This window comes from Sus scrofa, chromosome 2, assembly GCF_000003025.6.
Source record: "Sus scrofa isolate TJ Tabasco breed Duroc chromosome 2, Sscrofa11.1, whole genome shotgun sequence".
Lineage (NCBI taxonomy): Eukaryota > Metazoa > Chordata > Mammalia > Artiodactyla > Suidae > Sus > Sus scrofa.
The window spans coordinates 60,856,415-60,880,143 of record NC_010444.4 but is presented as its reverse complement, the minus strand read 5'-3'; the positions used below and the strand labels follow the sequence as shown (position 1 = coordinate 60,880,143).

The window sequence follows — 23,729 nt, the reverse complement described above, 5'->3', positions numbered from 1 at the left end:
AGAGTTCCAGAATGTTCTTCACCTAGCTTGTCGTAATGCTAACATCTTATGTGACCAAAGCACATTTGCCAGAACTCAGAAATGAATATCAGAATTTATTGGTACATGACTATTAACTAGACTCCAGACTTTATTTGAATTGCCTCAGTTTTCCCATCTATATCTTTCTGTCCCAGGATCCCACATTACATTTACTCCTTTGTCTTCTTAGGCTACTCTGGTCTGTAACAGTTTTTCATGACGTTGGTTTTGATGACCGTGACCATTTTGGTTTTTTGTTTTTTAGGATTTTTTTTTTTCTTTTTAGGGCCATGTCTGAGGCATATGGAAGTTCCCTGGCTAGGGGTCAAATTGGAGCTGCAGCTGCCAGCCTACACCACAGCCATGCAGGATCTGACCAGCGTCTATGACTGGATCAGCTGTGGCTTAGGTCACAGCTGCAGCTCAGATTCATTCTCTGGCCTGGAAACTTCTATATGACATGGGTGTGGCCAGGAAAAAAAAGTCCTACTTGAAGAGTTTCCTGGTGTCTCTTAGGGTTAAGAATCCAGGATCATCACTGCTATGGCTCAGTTTTGATCCCTTGCCCTGAAACTCCTGCATGGGCACAGTCAAAAAAGAAAGAAAGAAAAAAAAAGGATCTCACGTAAAAGGACAAACAGGAGAGTTCCCATTGTGGCTCAGCAGGTTAAGAACCTAACTAGTATCCATGAGGATGTGGGTTCAATTCCTAGCCTTGCTCAGTGGGTTAAGGATCCCATGTTGCTATGAGCTCTGGTGCAGACTGGCAGCTGCAGCTCCTATTTGATCCCTAGCCTGGGAACTTCCATATGCCGTAGGTGCAGCCCTAAAAAGCAAAAACAAAAGAAAAACCAGAAGCAAACAGAAACTCCTGGAAATCAGCAGAAAACACAAATGGTTGTGGCATTCAGAGGCACGTCATCAATGGCATCTTCAGAGCATACCACTTTCCAGGCTCAACTTTCTTTTTCTTAAAAATTTTCATCCTGAAATAGAGATTCCCAGGAAATTACAGCCAAAAAAAAAAAAAAAATGGAGGAAGAGGTTCCACATATTCTTTACCCAGTTTCCCTCAAAGGTTTTTCCTTTTCTGCAATTTTATCACCTGTGTAGCTTCAGGTACCTCACTACAAGTGTCCCTCCAGCCACTCCTTTAGAGCTATACTGAGCCCTCCCCACAAACCCCAGCCCTGGCAAACACCAATCCATCTACATCTCATTTATTTTGTTATTTCCACCATGTCACAGAAGATAAGATTGCAAACTGTAACCTCTTGAAATTAGCTTTGGTCCTTTAGCATCATGTGCTCAGCTTTTCATAAGCATTATTCCACAGAAAATCTTCACAACAGTCCTTTTGAGATTCTGCTAGTATGCTTATGTTAAAGGGAGGAAACAGAGACTCAGAGAGTTGCCATGATTTGCCCAAGGTCACACAGCCTGTTGGTGATCTTTCTGAAGACCATTGGTTCATGCCAAAATATGTCCAGAAAGGATCCTATTTTGGGACCATTAGTTGCCTTTATCTCTGATCTCCATTCATGCGGCTGAGGGCGACGTGGGGATCATCTAAGGAGAACTTTTATGTGGCTCTTGTCTTTGGCTCTGAGACCGAGTCCTGTCTCCTAGGGCCTGACTTGCTCAGCTGCAGAGAGCTGGGAGCCTCTTCTGAGCCCAAGGCAGCTTCAAAAATAACTCCTCATTTGACTGCTATTTCAAAACAAAGGCCTCCAAGGAGAAGTCGGTGTGGGCCCTTGGCTCTGGAAAATACAGGTCCTCAGGGCAGCTGCTGCATGCTCTGGAACAGGGGTCAGGAAACCATGGCCCCAGAGCCAAATCCATTCCACCACCTGCTTTTGTAAATAAAGTTTTATTGGAACACACTCAAGCACATTAGTTTGCATGTTGTCTCTTGCATAGCATGAAATTAACTATTTTGGGATGTACAATTCTGGGCATACAAATATGTGTTTGAGCTTCTGTTTTTAGTTCTTTTGGGTCCATATCCAGGGGCAGAATTGCTGGGTCCTATAGTAACACCATGTTGAGTTTGATGGTATTGTTTTATGATGGGGCTGCTTCATACACACAGTCTGTGTTGCCTACACCAAGGCTTCTTAGATTAATAATAACTAAACCAATACTACTCTGAGTGTGGCCCCTAGATCCTCAGCCTCAGCATCACCTGGGAGCCTATTGGAAATATGAACCCACGGGCTCCATCCAGACATGTGTGATGAGGACTTCAGGAGGTGGGGCCCAGCCTTGTGGGTTTTGTGAGCCCCCAGGTGACTCTGGCAAGCTATCGTCCTCAAGTCAAACCTGGCCCCCTGTTTGTTTTTGTAAATAAAGTTTTATTACAGTACACTCAAGTGTATCCATTTGCATGTTGTCTATGGTTTTGCCAGGTGACTCTGGCACATGTTCATCTTGAGAACCAATGTTCCCCAGAATGTGTCTCCCAGGTGACCCCATTTGAGCCAGCTGATGATGTAATGCTAATCACACTCTCTTCCCTTCTCCTCCACCTATGCAGTCATTGAATGGGAAATAGAACGGGGCCTGCTGAGCTCAACAGATGGGGACCGGGGGGTGACTGTCTTCCTGAGAGAGATCCAGGACCTCAACAAACACATCTTGGAAGACTGTGCCCTCAAGATGGTAGACCGGCTCATGGACGGCTGCCTGGACACAGATGCCCAGAACCTCCTCAGCAGCCTCAAGGGGCGCATCGCCAACAAGCAGCCTGGAGTTCTCAAGGCCCACCACCTGACATGGAGTCGAGATCTGGTGAACCCCAAAAACAAGGCTCACGCCCGGTACCTGAAGGAGCTGGGGGAGCAGTTTGTGGCCAGGGCTAACTATCAGGTCCTCGAGCACCTCCGAGAGCTGGAGGTGGGCAGGCAGGAGTTGGCATGGCTCTACCAGGAGATCCGCCACCACCTAGGGCTCAGTGCTGAGGCCACCAGGACCTTCTGTGGGCGCCAGGAGCTACTGGCCCAGCTGGGGCAGCAGCTCAGGCTTAGTGACAGCCAGCCTCACCCGCCTCTGGTGCTCTTTGGACCCCCAGGCATTGGAAAGACTGCTCTGATGTGCAAGCTTGCTGAGCGAATGCCAGGGCTGCTGGGCCGCAAGACAGTGACTGTTCTGCGCCTTCTAGGGACCTCACAGATGAGCTCCAATGCCCGAGGCCTGCTCCACAGCATCTGCTTCCAGGTGTGCCTGGCCTACGGACTGCCACTGCCCCCTGCCCAGGTCCTGGAGGCCCATGCCAGGGTGGTCCAGTTTTTCCATGCCCTCCTCCATACTGTCTCCTGCAGAAACTTTGAGTCTCTCGTGATCCTCCTGGATTCGGTGGATGAGGTGGACTCTGTCCACCGTGCTCGGAGGATTCCCTGGCTGCCTCCCAATTGCCCTCCCAGGGTCCACCTCATCCTCTCAGCCTGCTCAGGACAGCAGGGGGTTTTAGACACCATGCAGAAGGTGCTCACAGACCCAGGGGCTTACTGGGAGGTGAAACCTCTCTCCGGAAACCAGGGACAAGAGATGATCCAGCTCCTGCTGGCAGCCTCAAGGAGGACGCTGAGCCCCATGCAGAGGGACCTGCTCTGGGCCAGCCTTCCAGAGTGTGGACACCCAGGGCGGCTGAGGCTGGCCTTTGAGGAGGCCAGGAAATGGGCCTCCTTCACTGTGCCGGCCCCTCTGGCCTCCACTTCTAGGGAAGCAACGCACCAGCTGTGTGTCCGTCTGGAGCAGACACACGGGCAGCTCCTGGTGGCCCGTGTGTTGGGCTACATTGTATCTTCCCGGTGAGTCTCTGTTGCTTTCACTCTTTTGTTTCAAATTGAGATCTGAAGGTGTGCATTCTTCTGCAAGGGTTGCTGTAACAAATCACAAACTGGGTGGCTTAGAACAGTGGGAGTTTATTCTTTCACCGTTTTGGAAGCCAGGTCTGAAATCAAGGTGTCAGCAGAACTATGCTCCCTCAGAAAGTGCCAAAGGAGAATCTGTTCTAGGCCTTTCTCTTAGTCCCTGCTGCTGCCAGCAGACCTCCCCGTTCCTTGGCTTGTAGACACAACACTCCAATCTCTGCCTCCATCATCTCAGAGCCTTCTCCCCATGTGTCTCTCAATCTGAATTTCCCTCTTCTTTTTTTTAGGGCCACACCTGTGTCATATGGAAGTTTCCAGGCTAGGAGTGGGACCTACCCCTATGCTGAGGCCTAAGACACAGCATAGCAACTCAGGATCCTTAACCCACTCACTGAGGCCAGGGATTGAACCTGCATCCTCACTGACACTACGTCCGGTTCTTAACCCGCTGAGCTGCAATGGAAACTCCTGAATTTCCCTCTTCTTGGAAGGACATCACTCATTGATTTAGAGGCCCCTTCCATCTGGTATGACCTCATCTTAACTTGACTACTTCCCCAAAGCCTGGTTTCAAATGAGGTCACATTCGCAGGTTCCCTCTGGGCACAAATTTTGGGGAACACTATCCAACCTAGTGTAGTTCATATCATAAAGTTCACTCTTTTATTTTTCTACTTTGTTATTTTTTTGGCCACGCCCATGGCATGTGAAGTTCCTGGGCCAAGGATCAAACTTGTGCCACAGCAATAGCACTGGATCCTTAACCTGCTGCACTGCTAGGGAACTCCACAAGTTCACTCTTAAAGTGTTCACTTCAGGAGTTCCTGCCACAGCTCAGTGGGTTAAGAGCCCAACAGAGTGTCCATGGGATGAGGGTTCCATCCCTGGTCTCCCTAATGGGTTAAGGATCCAGTGTTGCCACAAGCTGCAGCATAGGTCGTGGATGTGGCTCAGATCTGGTGTTGCTGTGGCTGTGGTGTAGGCCAGCAGCTATAGTTCCAATTCCACCCCTACCCCGGGAACTTCCATATGCTGCAGGTACAGACATAAAAAGAATAAATAAATAAATAAATAAATGTATGCTTCAGCAGCATTTAGCACATCCGTGATGTGCTATCACTGTCCTCTAGGATGGTCCCTCACTCCACAAGCAGACCTCATCCCCATGAGCAGTCACTGCCTCCCCCCACCTCACCCCGTCCCCACCCCTGGCAGTCACTAATCTGCTTTCTGTCTCAATGCAATCTTCTAGGGTATTTCTTTGGCAAATGTTTTACTTAGAAATACTTTTAAATTATAGACTAGGAGTTCCCATTGTGGTACAGTGGAAATGAATCTAACTAGTATCCATGAGGATGCAAGTTTGATCCCTGGGTCAGGGATCCGGCTTTGCTGTGAGCTGTGGTGTGGGTTGCAGATTCAGCTCAGATCCTGTGTTACTGGGGCCGTGGTGTAGGCTGGTAGCTGTAGCTCCAATTTGACCCTTAGCCAGGGAACCTCCATATGCTATGGGTGTGGCCCTAAAAAAAATTATAGACTAGAGGAAGAACTCCCATAGTGCAAAAATAGTACAAAGAACTCCCATATAGCAGAGTTTATCAGTCTTGGTGCTATTGACATTTGGGGCCAGAACATTCTTTGCAGTGTGTGTGGCTGTGCTGGGCACTGTGGATGTTGAGCAGTATTGCTGGCCTCCACCCACTAGATGCTGGTAGTATCCCCCAGCTTGGACAACCAAAAATGTCTCAGGACATTGCCAAGTGTCCCCTGCAGGCACACTAGGTCCTAATTGAGAAATACTGTCATATACCCTCCTTCCACAATCACCAATTTGCCACATTAGCTTTCTTTCTCCCTTCCTCTCCCTGTCTTTCTCTTTCTTATTTTTTCCTTCCTTCCTATCCATCCATCTATCAGTGTCTCTCTCTACATACACGCACATCCAATTTTTCTCTGAACCATTTGAGAATTCATTACAGGCATCATTCCCATTTATCCTTAAGTACTTCACATATGTCCTGAGAAGGAGGGAAATCAGAACCCCACATCACCACAGGACACATAAAACTTACGAAATGTGTCCTAGCTGCAGTAACATCTTTTTTTTTTTTTTTTTTTTTCTTTTTCAGGGCAGCACCCGCGGCATATGGAGGTTCCCAGGCTAGGGGTCTAATCAGAGCTGTAGCCGCTGGACTGCTCCACAGCCACAGTAATTCAGACCCAAGCTGCATCTGTGACCTACACCACAGCTCACAGCAATGCCGGATCCTTAACCCACTGAGCAAGGCTAGGGATCAAACCCACAACCTTATGGTTCCTAGTCGGATTCGTTAACCACTGAGCCACGACAGGAATTCCTTGGGTTTTGTTTTTGAATAAAGACTCTGATTCAACAGATCTGGGGGTGGGGCCTGGGATCTTGCCTTTCTCCCAAGCTCCCTGGTGCTGCTGATCCTCCTGGTCCAGGGACCATACCTGGGGAGAAGGGGAGTTGGTACAGGGTTGTTATTGAAAATGGGGTCCAGCTGCTCACCACCCTAAAGCCTATGAAGAGGCAAAGTTGGTGGAAAGGAAAGTTTGCTTTATTTCTGAGGCTGGCAGCCAGGGCCGGAGGTGGGTGGTGGTGGGTGGACTCATGTCCAAAGGCCAGCTCCTCACACCTGCAATCCATGGGCCAGAGCTCTTATAGGTGGAGGGGGGGGGGCTACTTGGCAGAAACAGCACAGTCCACTCTGACAGCCCTCTTGAAGTTGGTCATGCAGTGATCTGATCAGCTTCATCTCAATTGTTTTAAGTACAGTTACTCTTCAGTTCCAGGGTCAGTTTGTTTCCATTTCTTTGAGGCCAGTTCTCCAAATTGTGGCAGCTTATGTTGTGGCTACAATCTGGTCATCGTGTAGTTAACTTCTTCCACGTGGTGGGGTTGTTAGTATCTACAAGACAGCTCACGGGACATGGCTCAGAATATTATCTATCGCCTTTGATGAGGAACTGAAGGTCTTTGACTTTATTTAATGAGTAAACTATTTATTTGTTCTTGTGTGGCTGTTTTCCTTTGCTTTTGCATTTTCTCACTTCTCTGATGAACTTCTTTGGCTAAAGGTTTTCTATGGACAAAAGACAGGCTGAGGACATGGGGGGAAGGACCATAGCATCCTGTTCTGTTTCAGTGTCTGTTGCTCCATCTGTGTTGGTTTGATGTTTCCTCGTGATGACATTCAGGTTAAACCTGGGTGATATTTGGCCCCTCTTGGGCACCATTTTTTTCCCACTGTAACTTTGCAATGTTCCCATCTGTAATCAAAATCAATGTGTGGGGAGATCTCAGATAAGAACTTTTTATTTTATTTTTAAAATTTGTATTTAATTTTTATTCATTATTTTTTGCTTTTTAGGGCTGCACCTGCATCAGCATATGGAAGTTCCTAGGCTAGGGGTCAAATCAGAGCTACAGCTACTGGCCTACAGCACAGCCACAGCAACATGGGATCTGAGCCCTGTCTGTGACCTACACCACAGCTCATGGCAATGACAGATCCTTAACCTGCTGAGCAAGGCCAGAGGTTGAACCTGCATCCTCATGGCTGCTAGTCAGGTTTTTAACCCACTGAGCCACAATGGGAACTCTCAGAAAAAAATCTTTTTAACACAAACTTCTCTGAAGAATTGACCACAAGCATGGGTCTACCTTTAACTCTAGGCTTCATAGCATAAGAATCAGCAAAAAGCAAATAGGAAAATGCAGTTCCAATGTATTTATAGAGTTTAAGGGAATGAATGTTTAAATGCAGTTGTTCAGCCTAGAAAAAAATCTCAGGGCTGCAAACTCCAATAAACCTGGGTCATGATAGTCAGAGATTCCAGGCACGGGTGGTGAGTCAGAAATAATGAGCAGGAGAGAAGATTGTGTTCATTAGATGCACACAGCATCCCCCTGGAGGGTGGGATGCAGGTCAATTAGCAGGCACACCAAGCAACAAAGCTTTGTCTTAAAGCAAATGGCAGTCAGAAGTCACTCATGCCCATCATCAGAAATGATGGAAGTACACTTTCAGATTGGGGGGGGGGGTAGTTCTCTCTCTCTCTCTCTTTGGCTGCACCCATGGCCTGTGGAATTTCCCGGGCCAGGGATCGAACCTGCACCATGGCAGTGACAATGCTGGATCCTTAACCGCTAAGCTACCAGGGAACACCCAGTTTTCTCTTCTGGACCTTTATCTTTTGTCACAAATCAGTCAAGGTGGCAGCGAACAGCCCAGTAAGGGTTTTCTGTTTGTTTGTTTCTTTACCAGGAACAGAAACCCATTCATGTTATCACATAAGAAATAAATGCTTTTGGAGGTCCCGTCGTGGCGCAGTGGTTAACGAATCCGACTAGAAACCATGAGGTTTCGGGTTCCGTCCCTGCCCTTGCTCAGTGGGTTAACGATCTGGCGTTGCCGTGAGCTGTGGTGTAGGGTGCAGACGTGGCTCGGATCCCGAGTTGCTGTGGCTCTGGCGTAGGCCGGTGGCTACAGCTCCGATTCGACCCCTAGCCTGGGAACCTCCATATGCTGCGGGAGCGGCCCAAAGAAATAGCAAAAAGACAAAAAAAAAAAAAAAAAAAAAAAAAAAAGAAAGAAAGAAAGAAATGCTTTTAAAAAAAAACGATAAAAAAAAAAAGAAAAAACAAAGAAATAAATGCTTTATGGAGTTCCCATTGTGGCTCAGCAGTTTAAGAACCTGACTAGTGCCCATGAGGATGCGGGTTCAACCCCCGGCCTCACTCATTGGTTAAGGATCTGACATCACCATAAGCTGCAACACAGGTCGAAGATGTGGCTTGGATCCCATGTTGCTGAGGTTGTGGTGTAGGTCGGCAGCTGCAGTTCCAATTTGACCCCTTGCCCAGGAACTTCTATATACCACAGGTGCAGCCCTAAAAAGAAAAGAGAAGAAAGGGCTTTATGCCACAGCCATGGGAGAAGCTCAGAGGATGTAGGGCTACCCTATAGTCAACTCCGGGGGGTACACCAGATTTTATATCACACCCCAGATTTTGTGACTGGTGCCACCAGAATGGAGGCCTGGCCTGGACTCTACAAGAGCACAGAGACAGACCAGAGAATGTTCCAGAATAAAAGGGGTGGGCCATCAGGACAACCTGATGATGTCTCCATGGAAGGTACTGTCAGGGGAACTGTAAAGCCACAAAATCAGGGAATCAGGGAAGTTTCTCATCCCCTCTTCCCTGGGTCCTGTCTGCACATTGGCTTCTGTTCTAGACTCTTCCTGTCTCCTCTATAAGTGTAGCTTGCCTGCCACAAGCTTCCATTGGCATCATGAGCTCCCATTTTGGAGCTCTGGTACCATCCTACTGATTCCTTCTTGAGTCCTGGTTGTAAAATCCAGGGAGATAGACATAAGTTGGCCTTCCTGACCCACTGTCTGGTTCAATTAGTAAAGCTGGGGGCCTCCTGGGGTGGAGGACCACCCCTCCTCCTCCAGGGTCTGGCTGGGAGGCAGTTTATGGAGTATGACTTTAGGGGAGGCGATTCGGGTACTTCCTGTTGCATGAAAATATGTATGTTTTACATGGAGTCAGCTAATGGTTGAGGGAGATCTGAGAGCTAAGGGTTCTTAGCCAGGAAGGTTCTGTGTCCCCCAGATAGGCACTTAACAATGGAGACATTTTGGTTGTCATGACTGGGTGATAGGGTGCTACTGGGATCCAGTGGGTGGAGACCAAGCATGCTGCTCAGCATCCTACAGTGCACAGGATAGACCCCTCCCCAAGGGTGACTGTACCCCAAATGTCAGTAGTGAGGAGAATGAGAAGCCCTGCCTTAGTATGAGGGAGACCCTATCTGGCTATAGCTCTATCATCTGTTATAATGTCTATCTATCCATCCATCTATCCATCCATCCAACCATCCATCCATCCATTCATCTATTTATATACCTATATCTATCTGTCTATAATCTATCCTGTCTGTCTGCCCATCCTTCCATCTACATATGTGTATAAACTATCATCTATCTATCTGTCTATCCATCTATCTAATTACCTATTACCTATTTATCTATCAGTCTATTATCTATCTGCCTGTCTATCTATCTATCCATTTATCATGCTACTGACGTCTAGTGGGTGGAGACCAGGGATGCTGCTAAATATTCTATGAAGTACAGGACAATCCCCATGACAAGGACTGATCCAACCCTTATTGTTAACAGTGGGAGGCTGAGAAATGCTGTGCTAGGCATTCATTAGGGCCTCTCTAAGCCCCCTCTGTTCAGAGGGGGTGACTGGGAGAGAAGATGAGCTCTGTACTGCTGCTGGAAAGCTTGATGAGATCATGCTTGCAAAGGTACACCACTGGACAAAGTCCTTCACCCACAATCAAAGGCAGAGCTGTGTGACCTCACATGAAGGGCCTGGTCTGCAGTGCAGGGAAAGTGGGTCCCATGTGGATCCCGTCAAGGAGGCGTCTTTGGGGATGGAAAAAGGCTCTCAACTTAGTGGTTCAGCTGTGACTGTGGACATGTCCCCCAGTCTCTCCAGCATTGTTCAATAGAACATTGGCAATGAGAGCAGTGCTCTGTATCTCATTGTCCAATGTGGGAACTACAAGCCACACGTGGCAATTGAGCATTTGAAAGGCAGCTTATGCAACCCAGCAGCAGGATTTTAAGTTTTATTCATTTTTAAAATGAGTTTAAATGCCCATGTGTGGCTGGGGATGACTATATTGGACATCTTAGTTCTAGACTTGATGAGACACAAAATTTTCAAGAGCATGGGTAGAATTGAATTCCTCTTCCCCTGGCCATTCAGGGACATGAATACACAAACCTCAGTGTCTCCAACTGATAAATGGAGGAACACTCTCTGCCCTGCCTTCTTCTAGCTGAATTTGGAGACTCAGCTGCAAACTTGGATGAGGAGGTACAAAGAGGGGCAGGTCCTTGATTGCAGTGAGCAGCTTTGGGGATGACAGGAAAATGGCACCCACTCAGGATTGTTCACAGGTCTTCACCTGCTCTTATGTCCCTACTGCATCTCCTGCCCCCTATGTTAGACTCTTGCTATTGAAGAAAGACCAGGTTGAGGCATGCCCCCAGACAGGGAGTTGTCAGTATTAACCGCAGATTGTAAGAAGTATGATCCTATTTGTGTAGAATGTCCAAAAATGGCAAATCTACAGAGACAAAGAAGAGACTGGTGGTTGCCAGGGGCTGAGGTGGGGTGGGGGTGTGTTGCAAACAAGATGGTAGCTCATGACTGTGTCTAGCAAAGGCTCTGGCCCCCAAACCTGCTCTCATCCAGAGTTCCCCATTTTTAGTAATGAGGTTGCCTTTTGTATAACCAGGAGTCATGCCTGTTCCCTCTCCTTCCACACCCCTCCTCCCTCTATAATCAGCAAGTCCTCTCAGGTCTGCCTCCAAAACACCCTGAACCAATCACTCTTTCTATCTCTACCATCCCTATCTTATCCTGGGCCATTCCTGTCTCCCCCTGAACATGGGCCCCAGCCCCTCACTTGTCTCCATGACTCTGTGTTTATTCCCCAACAAGCCCCTTCCCCAGAGAGGCAAGAATGAGAAATTTCCTCCCTCCCTTCCTTCCTCCCTCCCTCCCTGTATGTTTTTCTTTTTCTATCTTTCCTTCTTTCTCTCTTTCTCTCTTTCTTTCTCTCTCTCTCTTTCTCTCTCTCTCTCTCTCTCTTTCTTTCTTTCTTTCTTTCTTTCTTTCTTCCTTCCTTCCTTCCTTCCTTCCTTCCTTCCTTTCTTCCTTCCTTCCTTCCTTCCTTTCTTTCTTTCTTTTCCTTCCTTCTCTCTCTCTCTCTCCCCTTCCCTCCCTTTCTTACTTTCTTTTTTCTTTTTCTTTTCTTTTTTTTTTTTGCTTTTTAGGGCCACACCTGCAGCACAGAGAAGTTCCCAGGCTAGGGGTCAAATCACAGCTGTAGCTGCTAACCACAGCCACAGCCACAGCCACAGCAATGCAGGATTTGAGCTGCATCTGTGACCTATACTACAGCTCACAGCAGCACCAGATCCTTAACCCACTGAGCAAGGCTGGGGATCGAACCTGCATCCTCATGGATACTAGTTGGGTTCTTAACTTACTAAGCCACAATGGGAACTCCCAAGAAAAAATTTTAAATAAACCTTTATTTGGGAATAATTTGGGGTTTTTTCTTTGTTTGTTTGTTTGTTTGTTTTTTGTTTTGGCCATGCCCAAGGAAGTTCTCAGGCCAGGGATCGAACCCATGCCACAGCAGTGACAACTCCAGATCCTTAACTCACTAGGCCACCAGAACTCTGGGAATAATTTTAGATTGACATAGGAGACACAAAGGTAGAACAGAGTTCCCATTGACCCTTCCCCTAGCTTCCCCCTATGTTCACATCCAACATAACCACCACATCGTTGTCAAGATCAGGACATCAACATTGGTACCTGACTATGAACTCACCTCCAGACTTGATTTGGATTTCACTAGTTATTCTCACTGGACCTGGAAGCAATTCAGGATTCCTCATTGCATTTATCAGAGTGAGATTATTTAATTGAAATGAAATTCACATACATAATATTAAATTTTTAACATGCTACAATTCAGTGACATTAGTACATTCACAGTGTGGTGCAACCATCCCCTCTATCTTTTTTTTTAAGTTTTTTAAAATTTTTGTTTAATAGTTATTTTCCAATACAATTTTTTTTTCTACCATACAGTATCGTGACCCAGTTACACATACATGTACACATTCTATTTTTGCACATTATCATGCTCCATCATAAGTGCCTAGACATAGTTCCCGGGGCTACACAGCAGGATCTCATTGCTAATCCATTCCAAAGGCAATAGTTTAACCCTATTAACCCCAAGTTCCCCAACAACCCTACTCCCTCCTCCTCCCCCTTGGCAACCACAAGTCTATTCTGCGAGTCCATGATTTTCTTTTCTGTGGAAAGGTTCATTTGTGCCTTATATTAGATTCCAGATATAAGTGATATCAAATGGTATTTGTCTTTCTCTTTCTGACTTAATTCACTCAGTATGAGAGTCTCTAGTTCCATCCATATGGCTGCAAACGGCATTATTTAGTTATTTTTTATGGCTGAGTAGTATTCCATTGTGTATATATACCACATCTTCCTAATCCAATCGTCTGTCAATGGACATTTGGGTTGTTTCCATGTCTTGGCTATTGTGAAGAGCTGCAATGAATGTGCAGGAGCATGTGTCTTTTTTAAGGAAAGTTTTGTCCGGATATAAGCCCAAGAGTGGGATTGCTGGGTCATATGGTAGTTCTATTTATAGATTTCTAAGGTATCTCCATACTGATCTCCACAGTGGTTGTACCAGCTTACAAACAGTGCAGGAGGGTTCCCTTTTCTCCACAACCCCTCCAGCATTTGTTATTTGTGGACTTACTAATGATGGCCATTCTGACTGGTGTGAGGTGGTATCTCGTGGTAGTTTTGATTTGCATTTCTCTAGTAATCAGGGATGTTGAGCATTTTTTCATGTGCTTGTTGGCCATCTGCATATCTTCCTTGGAATCCCCTCTATCTTAGTTCCAGGACATTTCCATCATTTCTGAAAGGAGATCCTTTCCCCATTAGAAGTCCCTCCCATCCCTCCTTCCCCAGCATCTGACAACCAGGAATCTATTTTCTATCTCTATAGATTCTGCTCTTGTCATTTCATGTAAATGAGATCATACAATATGCAGTCTTTCGTGACTGGTTTCTTCCACTCAGTATTTCCTCAAGGTTTATCCACGTTGCAATGTGTATCAGTATTTTGTTCCTGTTAATGTCGAATAGTACTTCATCATATGGATACACCCTGTCTTAGTCCATGTTTGCTGCTATAACAAAAATACCATAAGGCCTTATGAATGATCCATTTCTTACACTTCTGGAGGCTGGGAAGTCTAAGATTAAGGCACCAGTAGATTTAGTTTCTGGTGAGAGCCTGCCTCCCGGCTCATAGATAGTCATTTTTTACTAGAACTTCACAGGCAGAATGGACAAGGAGCATCCTGAGGTTTCTTACAAGGACACTTATCCCATTTCTGTGGGCTCCACCCCATGACCTAATCACCTCCCAAAGGTCCCCCCTCCTAATACCATCACCTTGGGGATTAGAACTTCAACATATAAACTTGGGGGAGATGCATATATTCAGTCCATAGCAACCACATTTTTTTTTATCTCATTCATCTGTTGATGGACATTTGATTTGTTTCCACCTTTTGACAATGGTGACTAGTTCTGCTCTGAACATGAGTCTCTAAGTTCTAGTGTGAACACCTGTCTAGAATGAGATTTTAAAATTATAACTGAGACTGAGTTTCTGCCCTGATTAAACCTTTCCAGTGATTTCCCATTGCTTTTAGAAAAGAATCCAAACTCCTTACCGAGGTCTGCTGGATCTGGCTGTTTCCCATCCCCCTGCCTGGAGCAGCCTGGCCCTAGATCTTCTCACACTGGCTCCTTCTTTCCTGCACAGTGCCAATTCCAGTGGCATCTTTTCAGAGGGACCAAGTTGCTCCGAGCACCATTTCTCCCCTGCCCCACACCTTGTCACTTTCCTTCATGTGACATGTTTGATCTTCTTCCTACCTATTGGTGTTACTTAACCTCTTTGTGATTTTTTTTCCTGTCTTTTACTATCTAGCTCTCTGTGCCAGAAGATAAGCTTCATAGGTGTCTAGCTCTTTGTCCTCCAGGGGTCAGTACAGAGATGACCCTCTGTGAATAGTAGTTAAGCAAACATGCCAATACTTGATTGATGTCAGTGACCTTCCAGGATGCAGCCATCTGCTTCCCTGAGAATGAACACATTAGCCTGGCTTCTGCCCAGAGAGCCTTCTGATGCCAGAGAAGCATGGGGCTGTTTTTCCCTGGACTATCCATGTCAAATGCTGCTAGGATGTGCCAGTTTGATCAGGTGGACAAGCCATAGTGCTTGAAACTACAAGGAGAGGATCCAAGCCTATGTTGTACTGAGGGTGTATTGAAGGGTAAGAAAGAAGATTCTGTTCTGAGGTAGGAATTTTTTTAAATGGCCACACCAACGACCTATGGAAGTTCCTGGGCCAGGAATTGAATCCATGCTACCGCTGCAACCTACATTGCAGCTGTGGCAACACTGGATCCTTCAACCCATTTTGACAGACTGTGGATTGAACCCACACCTCCACAGTGACCTGAGCCACTGCAGTTGGATTTCTTTTCTTTTTTTCTTTTTTTTTTTCCTTTTTTAGGGCCATGCCTGCAGCATATGGAGGGTCTCAGGCTAGAGGTTGAAAGGGAGGTGCAGCTGTTAACCTAGGCCACAGTCACAGCAATGCAGGATCTGAGCCTCGTCTGTAACCTACATCATAGCTCATGGAAACACCAGACCCTTAACCCACTGAGTGAGGCCAGGGATTGAACACTCATCCTCATGGTTTCTAGTCAGGTTCATAACCCACTGAGCCACAATGGGAACTCCTGCAGTTGGATTCTTAACCCACTGTACCGTGGTAGGAACTTCATGAAATAGGAAATTTTTGAGGAAACACAGGACCACACTTTGATGCTATCAAGTATACCTTGGTGGTATGGCTCCCAGGAATTCTGGTTTGGAAAGACCTGTCAAGAGGAGAAAAGCAGGTTAGGGAGATTGCCTGGCTGCCCTAAAGGGGGAAATGTGGAGAACACCACCAATGACATAGAAATGATTGTCAAGGATGAGACAACCTTAGTGGAAGAGATCTCAGAGGATACTAATGTTAATATCCACCTTGCTGGACAGCAGAAAATTCCAAGTGAGCGGGTATTCTATATATGTGATGAATGTGGCAAGTGTTTGATTTTGTTTTGATTGAAATGAAGACTTTGATCAATATCAGAGAATTAAACACATATGCACATGGTGTTTGTACTCCCTGTATGCAGAAGTCAGCCTTCCTCTCTCCCTGGGGCTGCAGTGAACTCTGATTTTTCTCCAATGCCAAGGAAATTTGCAGGCAAGTCTTGCAGTATTTCCAGTCAAATGCTCACAGGTATTACAAAGTCTTTTCAAGGCTTGTTCAAAATGTCAATGCTTATCCTGTTTAAAGCTACTTCCTAGAGTTCTCTGATGGTGTAGCAGTTAAGGATCCAGCATTGTCATTGCTGTGACATGGGTTTGATTCCTAGCTTAGGAACTTCTGCATGCCATGGGTGCGACCAAAGAAAAAAGTCGGGGGGGAGGAAATCCCCCTCTGGCACAACAGGTTGAAGGATCAAGCATTACCACAGCTGCAGCTCAGATCTGATTCCTGGCCCAGAAACTCCGTATGCCAAAGGGCAGCAAATAAAGAGGGGGAAAAGTCACTTTCTTTCCAAGGCAAAGAAACAGGGTAGGCACAGGGGAACAGTTGGTTTTCACATTATTTTCCTAGGTTCTCTTTCCCTCTTTATGTCACCCAACTTGTCTGAGATCTGGAAAGAGACAATTCAGGGTTTTGTAGGTGTGTATGAGAAGAGAAGATCAGGAAACATTCTATTGGATGGGTACAACTGTAACTGGATGTTGGTACAGCTGGGCATGGGCACTGTCCAAATGCCCATCCCCATGGTGAACCCTTTGGTGGCATGCAGGATGCCATAGAGCTGGCCACATCCACCCCTCCCACGGCTTCTGTGTCTTTCAAATGCAGGAGACACAGGTGTGTTCCAATGCCTGTCCCACCCCCTGCAGGCATGGGCTCTCGGAGGCAGAGCTGAAGGATGTCCTGTCCTTGGATGATGAAGTTCTGCAAGCTGTGTACCAGGACTGGACCCCGCCCAGCAGGGAGCTGCTGCGTTTCCCACCCCTGCTGTGGGTGAGGCTTCGTCGAGATCTGGGTATCTGCTTGGCCAGGCGGCCAGTGGATGGCTTCTTGCTCCTGGCCATCGCTCACAGGTGGGTCAAGTGTGTTGGTGATGCAATTTGGGTGGTACCCTAAGAGTGAGGACTCACTGACCAGGCTCCTCCTTGTTCCAAATCCTTCTTTGCTCCCCATTCCCAGGGAATCAATCCACTTAGTGAAGCCTTCAAGTGTCTCTCTACACCACCAGCTCTAACACAACTAACTTGTTTTTTAAATTGATGAGAAATTCACATCACATAAAATTCATCATTTGAAAACAAACAATTCAGTGGCATTGAGCATATCTACATGTGGTACAACTATCACCTCTATCTACTTCCAGAAACTTCTCATCACCCTAAAAGGAAACTTTGAGCAATCCTTCCCTCTCCCCCAGACCTTGGCAACCATAGATCTGCTTTCTGTCTCTATGGATGTGCCTATTCTGGACATTTCATACAGATGGGATCACATACATTGTGGTCTTTGGGGTTTGGCTTATTTCAGCATAATATTCATGATTCATCCACATCATACCATGTATCAAGGCTTCATTCCTTTTCATGGCTGAATAATATTCCATTGTGTGGATGGACCACATTTAGTTTATTCATTCATCCATTGATAGACACATGGGCTGTCTCTACATTTTGGTGATTGTGACCAGTGCTATGAATATTTGTGTATAAGTTTTTGTTTGAACACCTATTTTCCCATTCTTTGGGGTATATAACCAGGAAGTGAAATTGCTGTCATCAGGTAACTTACTTTATGTTGTTTGTGGCCACCCCAAGGCATATGGAGTTCCCAGATCAGGGATCAGATCCAAGCCATAGCTGTGACCTATGCTGTAGCTCCAGCAACCCTGGATCCTTGACCCACTGTGCCCGGCCAGGGATCAAACCTGCATCCTGGCACTTCAGAAATGCCACTGATCCTGTTGCACCACAGTGGAACTCCAAATGTTCCTTTTTAAAAAAATTGAAGTATAGTTGATTTATAATGTTGTGTTGGTTTCAAGTGTACAGCAAAGAGCTTGTGTTATCTATACAGGAATATGTATATATATTCTTTATCTATTTCTTTTCTATTGTAGGTTATTGAAAGATATTTTGAGTGTAGTTCTCTGTGCTCTATAGTAGGTCCTTGTTGTTTACCAATTGTTCCTTTTAAATATTTATTTAGGGAAATAAAAGTAAGATGGGCCGATTTAGAGATAACTAGGGGGCGACGAGTAGTATAGATAGTCAGCTGAGCCAGCCAGGATCTGGAAGGCGGTTTAGGTTGGACCTGCCTTGGGGAACTGCCTCCTGGAAGGCCAGTGGCCACCTTGGAGCTGGCACACTGCCCAGGCCCATCAGCCCATGTCTCCTCTCTGCAGACAGCTGGCCGAGGTGGTCCAAGAGCGCTACCTGTCTGTGCCCGAGAAAGCCAAGAGTCACGGAGTCTTGGCTGACTTCTTCTCAGGGGCCTGGAGCCAGGGCACCAAGAAGCTCATCACCCTGCCACTCGTGGGAAAACCCCTGAACCTGGACCGCAAGGTGAGCTGTCCAGAGACCCTGCCCCCCACTCACAGCCTCCATGCAGTGCTCGCAAGGCAGAGACTGCCTGGCTAGGACCCCATGCCTCCTTCCTTCGCTCATTTCCATCCTCCGGATTGCCTTCCCTTCTCTTCCCACAGAGAGTGCCATGTCCCCTCAGCCCCTGAACATTACTTGGGGGGTGGGGAGCAGCCGATGAGGAATATATATGCCCCCACAACTTTCCAGGGAAGGAAACAAAACCACGTGATTCAGAAGCATATCCTAAAGTCCTGCTGCCCTGAGTTTTAATTTGCTACACTCTGGTTCTTCCTGAGATACACTAGCTTCCTCTCCGCTTTGTGTGTGTGTTGGGTGTAGGGATTTAACTTTTTCCTTTGTGAATTTCCAGCACAACCCCATTCCCAGTTATGAGTTCCCCCATAGCATTGCTCCTTTGAAAAATAACACTTATTTTGTTTTCCACTTAGGAGAGGAACGTGTGATTGTTAGGGAACACAGAGAGGATCAAACAGTAAAATCAAAACTACCCACAATTCCCCTAGTCTTGGGGAGATCTGCTCCCACACTCCCCTTCCTGAGGCCAGGGGGTTACTCTTCACACATTTCCTTCCAGTCTTTCTTTTGTGCCCTGGAGCTCTAAGACTTGGCATCCTTAGCTTGCAACACCCTTGAGTTTGTTGATTTTGGTGGGGGGTTGGGTTTTATTTTGTTTTGTTTTGTTTTCCTCTCAAACCCCTCAAGGCTCAGCTCAAATGCCTCTTCCTTCAGGAAGCCGTCTGTGATTTCCTCCCTTTTTGATTACTTGTTCTTTACTCTATGCTCCCTTCACTCTAAGGCAGAAGTAACACTTCAAAATGGAAAGAGCTTTTCATTTCAGGTTGTTCCTGCTATAGTGCAGTGGGTTAAGAATCAACTGCAGCAGCTCAGGTCACCTCGGAGGCTCAGGTTCAATCACCGTCACAATGGGTTAAAAGATCTGGCATTGCCACAGCTGCAGTGTAGGTCACAACTGAAGTTTGGACCCAATCCCTGGCCCAGGAGCTTCCGTATGCTGTGGGTGTAGCCATTAAAAACAAGTAAACAGGAGTTCCCGTCATGGCTCAGTGGTTAACGAATCTGACTAGGAACGATGAGGTTGTGGGTTCAATCCCTGGCCTCACTCAGTGGGTTAAGGATCCGGCATTGCTGTAGCTGTGGTGTAGGCCAGCAGCCACAGCTCTGATTCGACCCCTAGCCTGGGAACCTCCATATGCTTTGAGTGTGGCCCTAAAAAGCAAAACAAACAAACAAAAAACAAATAAACAAAAAAAAACCCCTTTTAGTTTCAAAATCATTTTAGATTTTCAGATGAGTTGCCATGAGTGTATGGAGAGTTCCCTCAGACACTTCCCTTAGTTCCCATCTTCCATAACCATAGCAACATCTTCCATAACAACAAGGAAATACCCTTTTTTATTTTTCCTTTTTCCTTTTAGGGCTGCACCCATGGCATATGGAAGTTCCCAGGCTAGGAGTGCAGCTGTCAGCCCTCACCACAGCCACAGCAATGCCACATACTTAACCTACTGAGCAAGACCAGGGATTGAACCCTCATCTCTATGGATACTAGTCAGGTTCTTAACCTGCTGAGGCACAATAGGAATTCCTCCACTGTGTCTTATAATTCAGCCTTTCCCAAACTCTCATCCCGCTCTCTCCCACCTCTGGGTCTTTGCACATGCTGTCCCCTGGCTCTGAAATGCCATTGTTTCTGACATATTTCAATAGACAGACTCCTACTTATCCTGTGAGGCCCGGCTTCTACGCCCCCTCAGATTCCCTGAGCCCCAAATGCCTCCGGTCCCAGGCCAGCTTGTGTGTGGGCATCTCTGTCTGGAATTGTGTCCCCCCACCCCAGCATCACCAGATGCCCAGCCTGGCTCATGTTTGTGGCATGAATGTGTGAGCTTGGGTTGGCCTGGCTCCCAGCCCCTTCCTCCTCTGCAGGTGGCCCCTCAGCCTCTGTGGTTCTCAGATGCAGTTGCGAACCTGCGGAAGCTGAAGGAATTACCCTATCACCTGCTCCACTCGGGCCGCATTGAGGAGCTGAAGCAGGAGGTGCTGGGTAAGGGCCATGCCCCTCTTGGAGGGGGTTGAGCGGGTCCCCGAACTTCTGCTGTGCTCCCACCTTCTGGAGCCTGACAAAGGGGAAGGTCAAAATCCTCAAAATCCTTGCCTCCTCTTAAGGCGCTGGTTCTCAACAGGGGTGGATCTGCACCACCTTCCCCACCCCCACGCCCAGGACACTAGGTGATGTCTGTAGGTATTTTGGTTGTCACAAGAGGGGGAGGGGGTGCTGCTGGTGTGTAGGGCTAGTTGATAGTGCAGAGGGTGAGAAACTCCACCTTCGAAAGGGAGAGATACTCTCTGTCTGTCTGTCTGTCTATCTATCTATCTATCTATCTCTCCATCCATCTATCTCTCCATCCATCCATCCCTCCATCCATCTCTCCATCCATCCATCTCTCCATCCATCCATCCCTCCATCCATCTCTCCATCCATCCATCTCTCCATCCATCCATTCATCCATCTATTCATTCCTATGATTTTCAACTAGATGTGATTCTGCTTCCCAAGGGACACTTGGCAATGTTCATGGTTTTGATGATAATGACTGAGGCAGTGTTACTGGCATCTGATGGGTGGAGACCAGGGACACTGCTCAACACCCTGCACAATGGCTCCACCGCAGAGTATGACCCAGCCCCAAATGTCAGAAGTGTGAGAGTCCCCAGGAGAAGTGGGGAGGTGAGAACCCCCTGACCTCCAGAATGAACTGGAAGGAGATGCATGCTCCCAATAGCTAATCTCCATCTTCTCCCCACAGGTAATATGAACTGGATTTCCTGCCGGGGCATCTCAGGGGGCATCGAGGGCCTGTTGGATGACTTTGACCTGTGTGCCCCTCACGTGGACTGTTCTGAGGTCAGCCTGGTCCGGGAAGCCCTCCAGCTGTGCCGCCCAGCCGTGGAGCTCCGAGGCATGGGTGAGTTGGGTTGGGGGGTGGGGAGGTGATCCACCATGCACTGACTGCTAGAAGCCCACTCTTCTCACTGAGCTGCCAGCTGGATTTGTATTAATTCCCACCCCTTTCCAGTCTACACCTGTGGGTTTTCTCCCAGCTCCAGCTTCTAGAATTCTGAATTGAACCTGGGAGAGCTTAGGAGTGAAAACTACCAAGCCCGTGCCTGTCCCCTCACATTGGCCTGGCAACTTATTCTAGAAAGGGCTACCTAGGAAATATTTCAGGAAAAATCAGGGAAATTATGTTGACACTTAATGTAACAACAGAAAACACGTTCCTACATTTTTTTTTTATTTTCCCACTGTACAGCAAGGGGGTCAGGTTATCCTTATGTATACACTACAATTACAGTTTTTCCCCCACCCTTTCTTCTGTTGCAACGTGAGTATCTAGACATAGTTCTCAATGCTATTCAGCAGGATCTCCTTATAAATCTATTCTAAGCTGTGTCTGATAAGCCCAAGCTCCCGATCCCTCCCACTCCCTCCCCCTCCCATCAGGCAGCCACAAGTCTCTTCTCCAAGTCCATGATTTTCTTTTCTGAGGAGATGTTCATTTGTGCTGGATATTAGATTCCAGTTATAACTGATATCATATGGCATTTGTCTTTGTCTTTCTGGCTCATTTCACTCAGGATTAGATTCTCTAGTTCCATCCATGTTGCTGCAAATGGCATTATGTCATCATTCTTTTTTATGGCTGAGTAGTATTCCATTGTGTATATATACCACATCTTCCAAATCCAATCATCTGTCGATGGACATTTGGGTTGTTTCCATGTCTTGGCTATTGTGAATAGTGCTGCAATGAACATGTGGGTGCACGTGTCTCTTTTAAGTGGAGTTTTGTCCGGATAGATGCCCAAGAGTGGGATTGCGGGGTCATATGGAAGTTCTATGTATAGATTTCTAAGGTATGTCCAAACTGTTCTCCATAGTGGCTGTACCAGTTTACATTCCCACCAACAGTGCAGGAGGGTTCCCTTTTCTCCACAGCCCCTCCAGCACTTGTTAATGATGGCCATTTATTAATGATGGCCATTCTGACTGGTGTGAGGTGGTATCTCATGGTAGTTTTGATTTGCATTTCTCTTATAATCAGCGATGTTGAGCATTTTTTCATGTGTTTGTTGGCCATCCCTACATTTTTTTTTTAAATTGGCTGCACTTGTGGCATATGGAAGTTCCTGGGCCAGAGATTGAATCTGTGTCATAGCCGCGGCAATGCTGGATCTTTTAACCCACTGCACTAGGCCAAGGATCAAACCTGCACATTTGTAGGGACCTGAGCCATTGCAATTGGATTCTTTTTTTTTTCATTTTTTAAAGCTTTATTTAAACATAATTGATTTACGAGGTCGTGATAATTTCTGCTGTGCAACAAAGTGATTCAGTTATATGTATATATACATCCATTCTCTTTCAGATTCTTTTCCCACATAGATCTTCAGAGAGCATTGGGCAGAGTTCTCTGTGCTGTACAGCAAATTCCTGTTGGCCAATCATTCCATATACCCCAGTGTGCATATACCAGTTCCAAACCCCCAGTCCATCCCTCCCTGCCCAACCTGTCCCCTTTGGTAACCATTAAGTTGTTCAAAGTCTGTGAGTCTGTTTCTGTTCTGCAAATAAGATCATTTGTATCTTTTTTTTAGATTCAGCATATAAGGGAGATCATATGATATTTGTCTTTCACTGTCTAACTTCACTTAGTATGATAATTTCTAGGTTTATCCATGTTGCTACAAATAGCATTATTTCATTCTTTTTGCAGCTGAGTAATATTCCATTGCATATATGTATCACATCTTCTTTATCCACTCCTCTGTTGGTAGACACTTAGGTTGCTTCCGTGTCTTGGCTATTGTAAATAGTGCTGTAATGAACATTAGGATGCATGCATCTTTTCAAATTATGGTTTTCTCCAGATAGAGGCCCAGGAATGGGATTCCTGGATCATATGGTAGTTCTATTTTTGGCTTTTTTGAGGAAAGTCAATACAGTTTTCCATAATGGTTGCACCAATTTACATTCCCACCAACAGTGTTGGAGGGTTTCCTCCCCCCACCCCCGCACCCTCTGAGCACTTATTGTTTGTAGACTTTTGGATAATGGTCATTTTCTGGCTGGTGTAAGGTGGTACCTCACTGTAGTTTTGGTTGGAATTTCTGTAATAATTAGCAATGTTAATGTGTTTTTTGAGCATCTTTTCATGTGTTTTCTGGCCATCTGTATATTTTCTTTGGAGAAATGTCTATTTAGATCTTTTGCCCATTTTTTTTAAAGCTCAATGAATTTTATTATATTTATAGCTGTACAACCATCATCACAACCCAATTTTACAACAAT

General features: G+C 46.3%; 1 protein-coding gene across 3 annotated transcripts in view; it reads left to right on the top strand.

Annotated features, from left to right (window-relative positions):
* The window catches only part of NWD1 (NACHT and WD repeat domain containing 1), a 106,473-nt gene that overhangs the window by 26,393 nt on the left and 56,351 nt on the right, over positions 1-23,729 (top strand). For all 3 annotated transcript variants that reach the window (XM_021083578.1, XM_021083579.1, XM_021083577.1), the window contains 5 exons: positions 2,558-3,830; positions 16,622-16,825; positions 18,154-18,313; positions 20,303-20,420; positions 21,184-21,342. In XM_021083578.1, the coding sequence (XP_020939237.1) occupies positions 2,558-3,830; positions 16,622-16,825; positions 18,154-18,313; positions 20,303-20,420; positions 21,184-21,342 (1,914 nt within the window). The remainder of the gene's footprint in view (positions 1-2,557; positions 3,831-16,621; positions 16,826-18,153; positions 18,314-20,302; positions 20,421-21,183; positions 21,343-23,729) is intronic.